Here is a 14,070-nt window from a genome sequence, read left to right as displayed (position 1 = left end):
TCTTCTGTAGTGTAATGAGGGCTAATTGGTTTGTGATTGACAGATGTCTTAAATATAATTAAACATGTTAGAACACAAGTATAAGATAAATATGCAGCTGGTTCTTATCTGCATTGTTAGGTTTATTGCAGAATACCTTGAGCAAATCATGAAACTTTTATTGCTTTTAGTGACAATGTTCAAAAACCTCAAAGTGATTGATTGGGTTGGTTGTTTTGCTTTTTAAAATTTAAAATGGAAACTATTACATCTGAGATTTATGGAGGAAGAATGTATATTAACATAACAAGGTGTTAAGATTCGATGTAGTTAGCAGTGACCAAAACCCCTCTGACTTGGATCTGAGCATGCCCTGGCACTGAAGTTTGAAGTCTGTGTTGAATCTCTTGGGCTTACTTCTGTGTGTGTGTGTTTAGGAGTGAAGCATAAATACTGAAAGATGATTTCATACTAATAAATATCTGGGGTGTAAGTATTTTTTTCTTCTCTAAGTGTATCTAATTGTAGTATGTAATCTTGTAGATATTTCTACATAAACTGTATTTTCTTCTTGCAGTCAAAGCTGGAGGTATGAGAGTGTCTAAAAAGCAAGAAAGCGGACCTGTTGAGAAAAATGCTAAAGCTCCAGGAAAAGAAAAGACAAGGTATTGCACTGCAGGGCTTGTAGTTGAAGTTCATAGGTAGTGGGCTGAAGGTTGAAACAAAGGCAGCTTCCAACCTCTGAAGAGTTTAGTTCTTAAATTAACTTGTACAGTTTATAGATAAAAGGCAACTTCGAGGTAATCATCGACTTAAAAAACTAACCAAAAAACCCTGACTTCCAAACCTAAGGACAGTGCCTTGCAATGAAAGACAAAGGCTGAATCTCTTTCTTCTCTGTTGTCATGTGTTATGGAACAGAAAGTAAAATAATGTGGTGCCTGTCTGTACCTAATAAAGTAATGGTCAAGCAGTTTCCAGTGAGATAGGGATGAACGTTAGGCTGTCCTCGTTCTGAAGGAAATTAAACCCACATCTCCCACCCCCCACAGGGTTATCTCCTGTGTATAGGCTGTATGCCTTATTTCAATCTGAAATCTAATTTGGCTTTTCTGTTTTCGACTTCATAAGGTTACTCAAGCTATTTTGCCCCAAGCATGCTTCTGCTTTTGAATAAGGTAGTGACTGGGTGAAGTGGTCATCAAAATAAATATTTTCTTACAGCTTTTTCAAATGAAGACTATTTTTCCAAAGTAAATGCACTTTTCTTAAATATCACTTAACAAAAATTTGGTTGATACAGGGATAAGAGGGTAAAATTTTGATGACTTGTGGTGTTCCTGAAATTGCGTTAGAGTCTAAATCCTAAGTGATAAATAGGATTTAGACACTCGGGTTTTTGCTTCTATTGAGATTTTAAACTTTTTCAGCAGCCTCCCAGTTTGGATGCTCCTTATCTCAGCACATACCTTCTATTTTGCACAAAAAGTTATCTTTAAGAGCTTGCAGTTCTTTTAGGGAGTATCTGGAACTGCGTGGTTACTGCAGGGTACCGAGCACCCTTCGTAATTGCCGTGACATTCAGAAACCAGTCGGTGTGACACGGAGGTTGTGTTCCAAGGGCCTGATCAGTGATTTGCTGTTGGAACAAATCTATTGTGTCCTGGTAGCTGTGACCTTGCTGTGCAGGGAGATGGTGTACATCTCCTCCTCCGTGTGATGATTAGGGTGTTTGTGTCACTTGCCTCCAGTGCTGAGCTAGAGGCTTCCTGTTGAGGTTTTGTAGAAAAAAGACTCATAGAAAAAGACTTCATAAGAGAAGACTTGAGGTTTGTGGTGGTAAGACAAAATGTAATGCTTAAAGTAGTGTGTTCGGGGAGGTGTATTTAAAACTTCGCTCAGCATTGTAACTTGTGCATTTAATAACTTTATCCCTTTGTCAGTGTTCAAAATAATGTGTAAGTTGAGGCTGGAATTTGGAGATCCTTCATAAGAGGTGCTCCTGCACCTAGTGTACACTTTCCTCTAGCCCTCTAACACATTAAAGTTTGGCTGCTCGGGGGCCCATCTCCAGAAGAGAGCACAGTCTGATCTTTTAGACTTGAGAGCAGGAGTTTTGTTCCCTTTAGAGTGAGGCAGCCTGGAATTCATTCTTCCCTTGGAAGCTGCTGAGCATTACTTTATTAGGTACACATAGGAAATAGAGATGTTGTTGCTTTAAAAGTGACTTTATCATCTTGATATGAAAAAGCACATGTAAGCTCTTGTATTGTTACCTGTAGGAGTGGGCTCTGATTTCTGTTTATATGTAGATGCCTCTCCTGTAGTCCCAATTTGGGACTAGTTTTATGCATAAAACTAAACTGAAATAAAAGAAGATTAAATATTCTGTTGTATCTCTTGAGAACAGAACTCCTTCAATCAGTCTTTGCACTGTCCTCATGATCACTTGCTCCGGGCTTACTGAAGAGGCCTGTCCAAATGGGGAGCAGCTCTAGAATCATGCCTTTATTAAAGCCTGTCTTGGACTTATCCTGAAGGCTGTGAATGACTCCTGCTGCTGCTGGGGATTTAGGGGTATCACTTATTTCTTACTTGTAAGAAAGGAGCCACCTGTGCTCTGGAGTGTCTGTAGTAGCCAGGTAACTATTTAAAAAGCCTGGTCTAAGCAGGATAGGTAAGTAGTCTGGGTGACTTTGTTCTGATTCCCAATTTTTTTCCAGACTGAGATTTAAGTTCTCAGTGTTACTTTTGATAAACAGATTGACCTCTGGTGATTCTGAACACCTTTAGCTGCTGTCAGAAGGCTTCCTTAGTTGAATGTCTGGGTGTACGCTGCAGTCATTGTATCAGAGTGTCTGACAGGTGCTACAAAGCACTGTAATCTAGTAATGTCGTTATGAAATACATTATTTTGCCAGGAATTAAAGGGAGAGCTGTGACTAGACTGACAGCTGAACGCAGTTTTTGGGCTAAGATGTAGTTTTGTATTTTACCTCTCAACTCTTGCAATCAGCAAGGTAACTTTTAAATTAACTGGGCACAGCCATACTTAACACTGCCATACTGAAGCTATTTCACGGCAGGCTACAGAAATCACCACCTCAGCTTTTTGTCTGCATGCTTTTCTCCTCACTGGCTTGGAGGATGCTAACCTCAAATACAAGTTTTGGACCAAAGCTGGGCCAGTAATGCAAACTTCTTTACTGTTTACTAGTTCTCCGCACCAGAATCAGTGATTACTCAGTATCGTGCCCCTGCCTGGTTGGGATGGCAGATTTCATGGTCAGGTTGCAATCACAGAAGACTTTGTAGTTTAGTAGCTGTCGTGTACAGACTCCTTGCCTCTAAGTTTCTGATTCAGATGAGCTTATCTGAGAGGCTCAAAGTCACCGTTATAGCTTAAAGTGGCTACTCAGAGCTGAGGCTGGTCTTGGCAGGATCTGAGCTTTGAGACTTCGTTCTGAAAAAAACATGCTTGCTGTGAAGTTGCTGTGCAATACACGGGCTAATGGGATGTAATGCATATGATGATAACTATATGCCTGCCTGACAGCTTTCTGACAGCACGTTTGGCTGTACCTCATTACTGATTCAAAGCCTGGTGTGTCTTGGGGCTTTGTGCTTTAATAACTTGGGGGTGTGGTTTTGATTCGTGTTTTTTCTGGAGTTGGAAGGTTTTTATTTTCACTGATTGCCAGTTGTCTGGGGGCAGTTTTGCTGCTGTCTTTTCCATAGTCATAGTAATCTGATGGCATAGACAGGTCTTGACTAACTTACATTTTGTCAGTGTGGCAAACTGTATTGATTGCTACATGGACATTCTGGTAGGAAATGTGTCTTGGCTGATCCGCAGAATCATTAACTTAACTAAAGCAGTATCTGCTGTTTCAAGAGTCAGATTTAAGGTGCCTGGTTCCATGTGTAGGGGTAATAATTATTTTTCTCAACTCCATTTTAAGATACAGAGTGTCTCTGCAAATAATGGTATCAGAAGAATGTGCAATCCACAGTTCTTCCTGTTGCTGAACTAAATTATTCATATCCACAGATTATTTGTGGAATATTGGTAACATGGCTGTTCTTTGTTGGAATATGAAGAAGTTAATGGGATAATCTTGTGCAAAATGTTCTTGCTTGAGAAATTGCTCTGTCAAAGCAAACACTCCTGAAAAGCAGAGGGTGATTTTTTTTTTTTTTTTTATGGGTCTAGATTGGAATCAAGAAAATTGTGAAGTAAAATTTTGTAGTTCTGGATATTGGTGCTCAGCTTCCATGAAGCTACTTGACAGTGTACAAAAAAAACCCCTTTTGAGATATTTAAGGATATTTTATAGAAGGAGTTTTGTTTATTGAAATAAAACAGCCTGCAACACAGAATTTGCATTGTTCTACTCTGAGGCAGCATATCTTTTTTTTAATAGCATACAGCCTTTAATGTGATTAAAGGATTTAGCTCCAAAACCTAAATTTCTATTGCAAAATGTTTTGTATTGAGTCTGGTAAACGAGAGTGACAAGTGTTTCTGTGAGATGGAAATGTTGAATACTTTTTTCTTTTGCTTTACAGTGCTGTTGCTGGTTTTTCAAAAACTCAGAACACGGGTGTCTTGCTAGCAGAAGTGCTGAGCAAAGTAAGTACATTTGGAAGAACAAGATACGTGTTTGTCAGGGCTTCTCCATAAAACTTAACATGAAAAAGAGGAGAATATTCCTTACAAATGCCAGGTGACAGCAGTTTAGGTTGGTCATCTAAATACCCTCAAGATGATGTATTTTTCTAGCGGTTGTGTGGCTGAAGTGCCAGGTGGCTAAAAACTAACTCGCCTTTCCTCTGCTGTGTTTGATTCCAGTCCTATTTAACACTAAGCAGCCCCAGGATAGTTATGTATATCTGTTACAGAAAAGTGCTGCAAGATATTAGAGTGTGTCCTCTTAAAGTGGTATGTTGATTTAGGGTTGCTGGAATGGGGGCAGCAGTTCTCAGGGACACAGTGAGTTTGTGGCAGAGCTGGGATCACAGCTCAGAACAGAGCCCAGCCTTCAGTTCTTCACCCGCCTGTGGAAACCTCCTTCCCTGCTGCCAGGGCACAGCCTGGGGGAGCTGCCCGGGGCAGGCGGGTGGTGTCGCTGACAGGCAGTGCTGGCTGAGGGGCCCTGCGGTAATGCCAGACGCCTGTGAGCCCCCCCGCCCCACTTCCAGGCAACGGCCACAGTGTCTCCTGCTGTTGCCACCTGTGCAGCTGTTTCACCTGAGGCCTGGCGTCAGTCAGGCATCTTCTTGACTTCTCCCTTGGAAATACTACAAGATCGTTTAAAATTTTGTGCCGCAAAGCTCTTGATGGACCCTTCTGGTCATCGTGGTGCTACTGGTTACTAGTTATCGTTACAGCCACTGTCCAGTATCTCTTCTGGGCTGTGGCTGCAGACTCTTACACCTGTGCTTTGCAAGAGCTGATTGAACAGGCAGCTGGTTAATTGGCCTGCTAAGCTGAAGACCTGACAGTTACCATCTATTTTTCCTACACTTGCAGTCCTTAGGTTCTGCAGCATACAGGAGTTCCTCATCCACAGAGCTTGGTAAAACATCAGCTGCAGCATTTCAGCATAAGCCACCTTTCATCAGCAGATGTGATTGTAGCTTTAGTATTAGATCTTCAACTTTTGCTTACGCTTGTTTAAGGACAGCAGATACAACTTGTCCTCTTTTTCTTCTGCTTGTCCCCATCTCTTCTGTTCTAGCCTACTATTTCCTTTTCCTGTTGGTTTCCAAACTCTCACGCCTGAAGCTTCCTCAGTAATTTAGAGCGTGATAATTAGATACTGTAATGATGATGATTTGAATCTGGGAAAATAAGAATTTGAAGCAACTAACTGTTGACTCTGGCATACTGATTATTTGCTCTGCTTTCCTCATCTTGACAACTCATTTGATGAACTACTAAAAAAGGGGAGGCAAAAAAAAATCAAGAGTTCACTGAAGGTAGTCAGGCTAATGTCACTTTGAAAACAAAAATTACAATTAAATGTACAGGGTCACCACGAATGTTGTGTATTGATTATTTCAACTTTTGTGAAGTTAGGTTTACTACTGTTTTTAAACTACTTTCATATGATGGAATTTAGGAAGAGAACAGCAGAAAAGCTGTATTTATTGCAACTTTCCCCCCCCTTTAATGTTACAGATGAGCCACAAAATTCATGCAGCAGCATTGCAAGTGGCTCATGAAAAGCCACAGCCTGCCTTGGAGAAGTTCATACTGCCTAAAAGAATTTACATTATTCAACAGCCACGGAAGTGTTAAAGATACTCTTTAAAATCCTCATGTTTGCTTGAAAGTTGAGTTTCTGTTCTAAATAGCACTTAGCACCCTGTGGTAAAATGATCAAAACCTGTGTGCCTTGTATTCTACTGTATTTCTGTTACTGACAATAAAATTCTTTACAAGAAGAGTTACTGAATGTACTCAGGATTTATTAAAATGTCACAGCTTCTGCTCACCTGGTTTTACTTGTGTACAGTAAGTAGTCAATGCTAAGAAGCCTGCAGCTTCACTCCTGTCTGAATTTGGACTGAAGTACTGGAAACTGTCAACTGTCTTTTCTTTTCTTTTTTTTAATTTAATGATAGCAAAGCTGAAGTGAATGTGATGTTAAGAAAGCAGGTCACCACTGAAAGGCATGTTTTTTGTTTTAATTTAGGCTGAGGTGTTCCATGCTGAATGTATGCCTTAGGCTTACTGCATAATGAGAAACTTCAGCAAGTCCTGGGAGAGATTTCCATGCACTGGGAAAAATTTTTTTCTTGCTTTTGTCTCTGTAAGGAAATAGTATCTCCTCTGCAGAGATGCCTCTGCTGGGCTCCCACGAGCAGGAGGAGCTGAGCAGCAGCAGTCTGTGTGTGAACCCCCAGGGCTGGGGAGGCTGAGCGAAGGAGGTGCCTGAGCTGGAGCTGCACCTGGGTGTAGGTGAGCGCAGGAGGTGCCTGAGCTGGAGCTGCACCTGGGTGTAGGTGAGCGCAGGAGGTGCCTGAGCTGGAGCTGCACCTGGGTGTAGGTGAGCGCAGGAGGTGCCTGAGCTGGAGCTGCGCCTGGGTGTAGGTGAGCGCAGGAGGTGCCAAAGCTGGAGCTGCACCTGGGTGTAGGTGAGCGCAGGAGGTGCCTGAGCTGGAGCTGCACCTGGGTGTAGGTGAGCGAAGGAGGTGCCTGAGCTGGAGCTGCACCTGGGTGTAGGTGAGCGCAGGAGGTGCCTGAGCTGGAGCTGCACCTGGGTGTAGGTGAGCGCAGGAGGTGCCTGAGCTGGAGCTGCACCTGGGTGTAGGTGAGCGAAGGAGGTGCCTGAGCTGGAGCTGCACCTGGGTGTAGGTGAGCGAAGGAGGTGCCTGAGCTGGAGCTGCACCTGGGTGTAGGTGAGCGAAGGAGGTGCCTGAGCTGGAGCTGCACCTGGGTGTAGGTGAGCGAAGGAGGTGCCTGAGCTGGAGCTGCACCTGGGTGTAGGTGAGCGCAGGAGGTGCCTGAGCTGGAGCTGCACCTGGGTGTAGGTGAGCGCAGGAGGTGCCTGAGCTGGAGCTGCACCTGGGTGTAGGTGAGCGCAGGAGGTGCCAGAGCTGGAGCTGCACCTGGGTGTAGGTGAGCGCAGGAGGTGCCTGAGCTGGAGCTGCCCCGGGGCTGCGGGCGGGAAGGTGAGAGGCTGCAGGGCTGCGAGTACGGGGTTGAAGTTGGTAGAACACGATATGAGGCTTGGAAGTGATGAGACAGAGCAGGAACTGGGAGGAGTAGAGTCCTGAGGGGCCAGGCTTAGTAATGGGCAGTAGCAGTTGTAAATACAGGTACAGGAGGTGTCCCTGAGCTTTGCTTATGCTGTCGGCAAAAGGCAACAGCTTGGCTTCCTGCCCTGAGCTGAATCCTGCTGGGATGGGTGTTGAGGTAGTGATTGCAGAGGAGTGTGCTGCTAAAATTGTAGTGAAGGAGTCCAAATGGACTTAATAGGAAAGGTGTTGCTCAAAAACGTTTGTGTTGTCAATGAGGCTTCCTTTCATAGTGTGCTTTCCTCATGGCCACAGTGCGCACCTAGTGCAGATGTAGGAAACACACTCCCTCTGGCGAGAGGGATCACAGGTGGGCTACCCAGAATGAGTGTCACCACTTCACAGGAATGTCTGCTTCATCTCATCCGTCCATCTGTGTAAATAATTGTCTATGTTGATTAAAGATTAAACCATGATTGCAGGAGGTGGTGATTAGTGGTATGTGCAATAAATAATTTGGTTACACCTTGGATAAGTAGGAAGAATTAAAATAGTGCTGCTCCTATGAAGAAGACTGGTTCTTCTCCCGTGTTCTGTAACTGACTGGTAGTTACTTGTATAATATTGTCACTGTTTCCCTGGACAACAGCAGCAATATACTTTATGGATAGTTAAGTTGTAGGTACGGCATTTGGAAGGGATCAGACTGCCCTGCCATTGGCTCCTGACTTGGTTTTGCAGCTTGGGGTGCTTTGGTTTGGTTTTCTAAGTGAATGTTTAAACAGATTAAAGTAGCATGTTCAGGGTAGGGAAGGCATGCTCAGCGTGGAAGGCAGCTGTGGGGAGTGACTTGTGACATAACTCAGTGCCGTACGCTCCTGTGGGTGTGACTGGCCTGTTGAGGAGGCCCCGCACACTCCTTGGGGCTGCGTCCCGAGCCAGTTCCGTGCTGTGGATGAATGAAGTTTCTCCAGTAAGTCGAGTTCTGGGGTTACAATAGTGTCTGTAGGCTCTGGGGGATAGAGTGTCGCTGTAGCATTAGCAGCACAGACTCAGCACACGCTTCCGAGGGGCCTCTGAGAAGCACCAGCCCTGGCCAGGTGAACCCGCGTGTACTGCGGCAGTACTGGGGCCTGTGCGTGTCCAGAGCGTGTCTGGGGGCACGGCACAGCAGATGCAAACAGCCGAGCAGAAATGGAGATGCTCTTCCATGTCCTACCCGTGTACAGTTTTCGGGTGTCAAAAGAGGACTTGCCAAGGAGTCAGGAGGTCTGATTTTGATAAACTCAGTTTCATGGTTTGACTAAATGTAAAACAGGTGCAAGCAATCCTGGCAGCTGATCTAGTGCACATCTTGCCTCTGTAGGTTGTTGTCCCCTGTGGTGGTGATACAAGGAGCCTTCTTGCTTGCATTTTTTGTCAGTGGCCCTTCCTAGTCTGTGGAGGGAATCTGAATTTGTATAGATAACTAAACTCTTCTGCTTCAATATATTTTGTAATTAACAGCACTCCCTTTTCAAACAAGTCAGCCTCTTACCTGTTGTATTTTGACAGGTACACCGTCAGATGCATTATTTTCTCTAATTTATTTCTATTTATTAAGGTGTCCTGCTTACAGTAGCACTCCTAGACAGGAGCTAGACAGGAAACTAAAACCATATTTTGAACTTCTAAATAATAGACAACTTAGTTTTTCATCCTGTTGGTGTGTGTCGTTTTAGTTTGTATTTTGCACCATCATCGATGACACTGTGATGAATCAGTTGTGTCTTCTATTCTAGGGAGTTTGTTTTGTCTAGTTCAAGTCTTAATTTAGTACTTTGCTTTCATTATTTAAATACGGACAGCTAAATTCAGAACTTAAGGAACAACTACAGCTGACTTGCTAGAACAATCAAAACCTTGCAGGAAGCCTATTCTCAGGCTTCTTGAAGGTTATTACAGATGATGCAGCCATTCGACAAGAATGGCATGATTTCTGGAGGTTATTTCTTCTGTCACTCTTTATTTCATCATTAGTATACCATTGTTTCTGTGTGTAGACCCAAAACGCCTTACAGCGATGGGAATGACTGATTTCAGTAAAGGATGATGGGTTCAACAAGCGGGTGAACTCGGGAATGCCCCGTTCTGTCTGACAGCCCCAGTCACACAGACAGGTTTTGCTGGGCGCTGCAGGGATGAGCTTCCTTTGGGTGAGGAAGAGTCTCTGCCTCGAAGCACGTGAGGCTGCGGGTCGGGCTGGCGCAGCAGCTCTCTGGGAGCTGGGCACTGTGCGCTCGTGGCTCTGGAAGGAGCCGTGGGGGCTGCTCTTGCAGACAGGCAGCGCTGGGCGAGAGGCGGTGATTGCCAACTCCTGCGCGAGGTGGCCGCAGATGAAACAGCAAAGAGATTACACAGGGCAAATCTGGGAACTCGCAGTATTTAATTCATAAATATTAACCTCTATCCCTCCCACGATGTACTTGTTCGGCCTGTTCCTCTCCAGGTAGTACACACAGTCTGCAGATCATTTCAAGCACAGTAACCTCTCCCTGGTGTGCAAAACCCTGGAGCTCTGGTGACATACACACATAAGCCCAAGCGTCTCCTGAGCTCGTCTTTAGTTTTGGTGGTAGAGGAGTATATTTCTAGAATCTAGAAAAAGATTCCTTGGTCGAACCAGTGTCATCTGTGATTGCAGGTGTTGTGCCTGACCCCCCCCTTAGGGGTTCCCCGTGGAGCACCTCTGTTTGGCAGCCTCGCTGTCCTGCGGAGCAGCCCTTTGGCGTGCTGCCAATCCTCCTCTTCCTCCCCTGCATCCTCTAGACCGTCCTCTCACAGCTGCCCAGGAGGAGGAGTGTGCACGATGCGCCTTGGGCCATTTGTGAGTTAAATCTTTCTGAAGAGGGTCTGTGTCACAGGGCTGGCAGAGGCAGCTCCCAGGGTTGGATTTGTTCCACCTTCCGGGTCTGTCGCGCTGTCTGGCCGTTGCTTGTCCTCGCCACTGCCAGCGAGGGGCTGCTGCTGGGCCACCCTCTGCAGAGCAGGCTGTCAGACAGGGCACGTACCCCGCTGCTTTCAGTCCTGCCCGGCGACTGTCAGCTCCAGAGGTACTTTGACTTCCCAGGTGAAGCCAGTCATGGTCTTCTCTTTATTCTGCAAAGCCACGCAGAGAACAGTGACTCAACACAACAGCATGTTTATTGCTTTTGCCAGACCTGGCCACAGATTCTACTTCTGGCCATTATTCCACTCTTGCTGGACTTTAATGAGAAACTTCCAGATAATTTTATTAACGGAAATTTCAGTCTGGCACTTCACTTACAGCAGGCTACCAACGTTTAGTTCTTTCTTCAACTGAAGGGGACTGTTACTGTTCTGAAGTCTGACTATGGCTGATTTTCCAGCTAAGAGGGACTCTCCAACTAACAAAGTCTCCAACTCTCCAGTTGTGTGATAACACTTAAGATTTTATAGACGTTTATGACTCATATAGAGAGCAGCTTGAGAAATGTCGATAGCTCTTAATGATGTGCTCAGCGCTTTTGCCACAAGGGGCTGCTGCGCGCCTGCGGCTCCCTCGGGTGCTGCCCCCGAGCTCGCCTCGGCAAACACCTTTCTTACAAGGAAGTACATTTTAATCAGCTGGAAAAGTTTCAAAAAAAAAGAAGAGATTAGTTTATGAAAGCATCATTTGGATTTTCACGCGGGACATGAATCCCTAGAAGCTGTAAAGATACAAAGGGCTTAACTTGATGGTAAAAAGTGGAATCCCTTACCCTTCCTGTGTGCCCTGGGTGCTCAGCCCGGGCAGCTGCACATGGAACCTGGGACAAGGGCAAGGCGAAGCGCATGCTCCGCTGCTGCCGGGTGAATTGGCACAGTTAAGATTTACTGGTTTCATAGGTGCTTTTTCTAAATGTGGTCACTTCAGAACAAATTCATTGCTTCATGAACCAAGTGACACTGAAAAATGGTACACAGCCTTTCATATCCCACAGTTAGGTAGGAAGGGGTGACATTTCTGAGACTGACTTCATTTATACATAGAACTTTTGTATTTTGGGTTTACTTCTGGTGGTAAATTCAGAAATTACTTTAATATAAAGGAATGATTAAGGCTTTTCCAAAGCTATTATAAAAAATATTTTATATAATAGCCATCATTTTAGTTGCACAATATGCATTTACTGTATACTGAAATAGAACAGTCACTAAAATGAAGATTGATTTCAAAATTTAAATCCAACCTTCTGCTTTCATTGTTCATAACTTTCTTAAATTCTTTCTAGTTTAAATTTTCCATATTTGGTATGTTTTTTTCAAACTCTGAGCTATCTAAGCTGCACAAGCCTGAAATATTTGTTACTTATATGTTACTACCAAGAAACTTCAAAAACAATGATAAGCGTGATTATCTCTTAAACAGCTGTAATTGAAAATTTTAAACTTGGTTTATCCTATGAATCTCAGCCTTAATAAGTAAAACAAGTCAAAAAGCCAGCTGTAGGATGAGATGATTTTGTTGGAGCTGCTCACAGGTGCCACCCAGACGGGCAGGTATAGAATTGCCTGTTTGCAGTGCATGTGCGTTTGAACTCCTCTGTACAAGAGTCGTCTGAGGCTTCTAAAGACAGAACTTTAAAATCCGTTACAAAGAGCCCTCCAATTATGTTGAAAACTAGCTGCTAGTCCTTTAGTAGCAGCCTAAAGCTGGCCTTGCTACCTTGAATTGTAATGAATAAAAAGAAAAAAATGGGAGAGGAGAGGGTGGCAGAATGTCCCCAAGCTCTGCAGACCTTGGCTGAAAGGAATTTAGGAATTTGGCTGGCAAAATTAGATATACTGCAGCAGCTGCTGTTTTAAACACAGATACTGTTCTAAACTGGGAAGCTCGCACTTCACAAATTGAGGAACCTTAAGTCTGAAGCTAGTAGGGGTGGACTCAGAATTTTTATTTTTAATCAACCCTAATTTTCCTTTCAAAAGGTGACCAAGGACTAGTGGCCTCTGGTATGTTCCCCAGCTCACGTACAACTTTTCAGTAGCCTGGTGTATGCACTGCGCCTTCAGACACTGCCCGTGAGGCACGAAGCCACCTGCTTTCATGCCTCACTGATTAAAAACCAATTCTCATTTTAAAGAACAGTCCCTAATATTTGTTACAAAACCATGAAAGAACACTGTTTTCACTATGTTTTGGTTCCAGCTTGGTGGGGCAAAAAAATCCCTCTGCCTGAGAAGGAGCTCAGTGGCACTGACAGTTCCAGCAGCGGGCTTACAGTGCTGAACTGGCATCACCAAAGAGCTCCGGGAGGTCTCTTCTGAGGCAGTCCTTCTCGAGGGAATCCTCAGAAACAAATTAGTACTGTCTGTCGGACCTACTGCCGTGGAAGTATGAAGAAAGAGTAGACTGATGAAGCAGCACAAATGACCAGCCATATGCACAGCTCTCCTGGCTCCCATGATGGTTTTCACCAGATGGATGTTTCTAGTGCTTCTTCCAGCTTTTCAGGACATTAATTGGTTATTGTTTCAAATTTTTTTTTGTTACTTCCTAGGGATTGCCAAAGTATAGGGTGTTATAAGGCATTATTTCCTAAAAATCAAAATCTTTTTTTCCATTGAAACTACTGCATTCAAGATTTTCTACATAAGGATTCATTTCCAGACAAATGCTATCAGTAGTTCTTTGAAATAAAGCATGTGTGTCTCTTACCCTACGATTTGACCATAGGTTGGAGCACATAATTCATATACAGTAAGATTCTCCATGAGTTGAAAACTTTTTTCCATTTTCTGAAGTACATTTTCTGAACTCTTGCTTTATGCTAAATAAATACGCTTAAGGTAAAAAAGCAAGTAATAAAAAAAGACTAAAAAACCCCAAACAAACTCAAACCTTGCCCTTTGCATCATTTATATTAGCTATTTTGGTACAGGGAAGGAAATGGAGGGAGCCTAAAGGGCAAAGAAGAAATTCCAGCTTGTCTCAGACTGGTCTCTAGGACATGTTATCTGATGTCTTCTTCCTGCTACCACCTTTTGCAGCAGTTTTGCTTCCACCATTATATTCTGTCATCATACTGTATTTTTTTTCTTCAGATGACTCTATAAAGAAATTGGAATGCGTGTGTGTCAGTAGATCATAGATGAATTGTCACAGAAGGAGCAGAGAGACAGGAAAACCTAAGGAGATAAAAAGTCATTGGACCCAATTCTTCTTTCAGATAAGTGTATATAGTTTTCACTTGTTAAGTGATTTATATATGTATTTTATATATAGATATAAAAAGCTAATTTTGGCACATACAATTCATAGGCAGTCCATGTGTATCATGTAAAAGATTGCCTAGTTCAGAC

The 14,070-nt window shown here is 43.7% G+C and overlaps 1 protein-coding gene across 4 annotated transcripts in view; it reads left to right on the top strand.

Annotated features, from left to right (window-relative positions):
• DAPL1 (death associated protein like 1) overlaps positions 1–14,070 on the top strand; it is a 30,779-nt gene extending 16,709 nt beyond the window's left edge. For 3 of the 4 annotated variants that reach the window (XM_074911422.1, XM_074911423.1, XM_074911425.1), the window contains 3 exons: positions 557–644; positions 4,549–4,612; positions 6,164–6,419. In XM_074911422.1, coding sequence (XP_074767523.1) covers positions 557–644; positions 4,549–4,612; positions 6,164–6,283 — 272 coding nt within the window. In that variant the 3' untranslated portion in view covers positions 6,284–6,419. Of the gene's footprint in view, positions 1–556; positions 645–4,548; positions 4,613–6,163; positions 6,420–13,812 lie in introns of those variants that run through there. The other variant, XM_074911424.1, reaches the window with a different exon arrangement.

Source organism: Athene noctua, chromosome 7, assembly GCF_965140245.1.
Source record: "Athene noctua chromosome 7, bAthNoc1.hap1.1, whole genome shotgun sequence".
In the NCBI taxonomy this organism is placed as follows: domain Eukaryota; kingdom Metazoa; phylum Chordata; class Aves; order Strigiformes; family Strigidae; genus Athene; species Athene noctua.
This window is presented reverse-complemented; position numbering and strand designations above follow the sequence as displayed.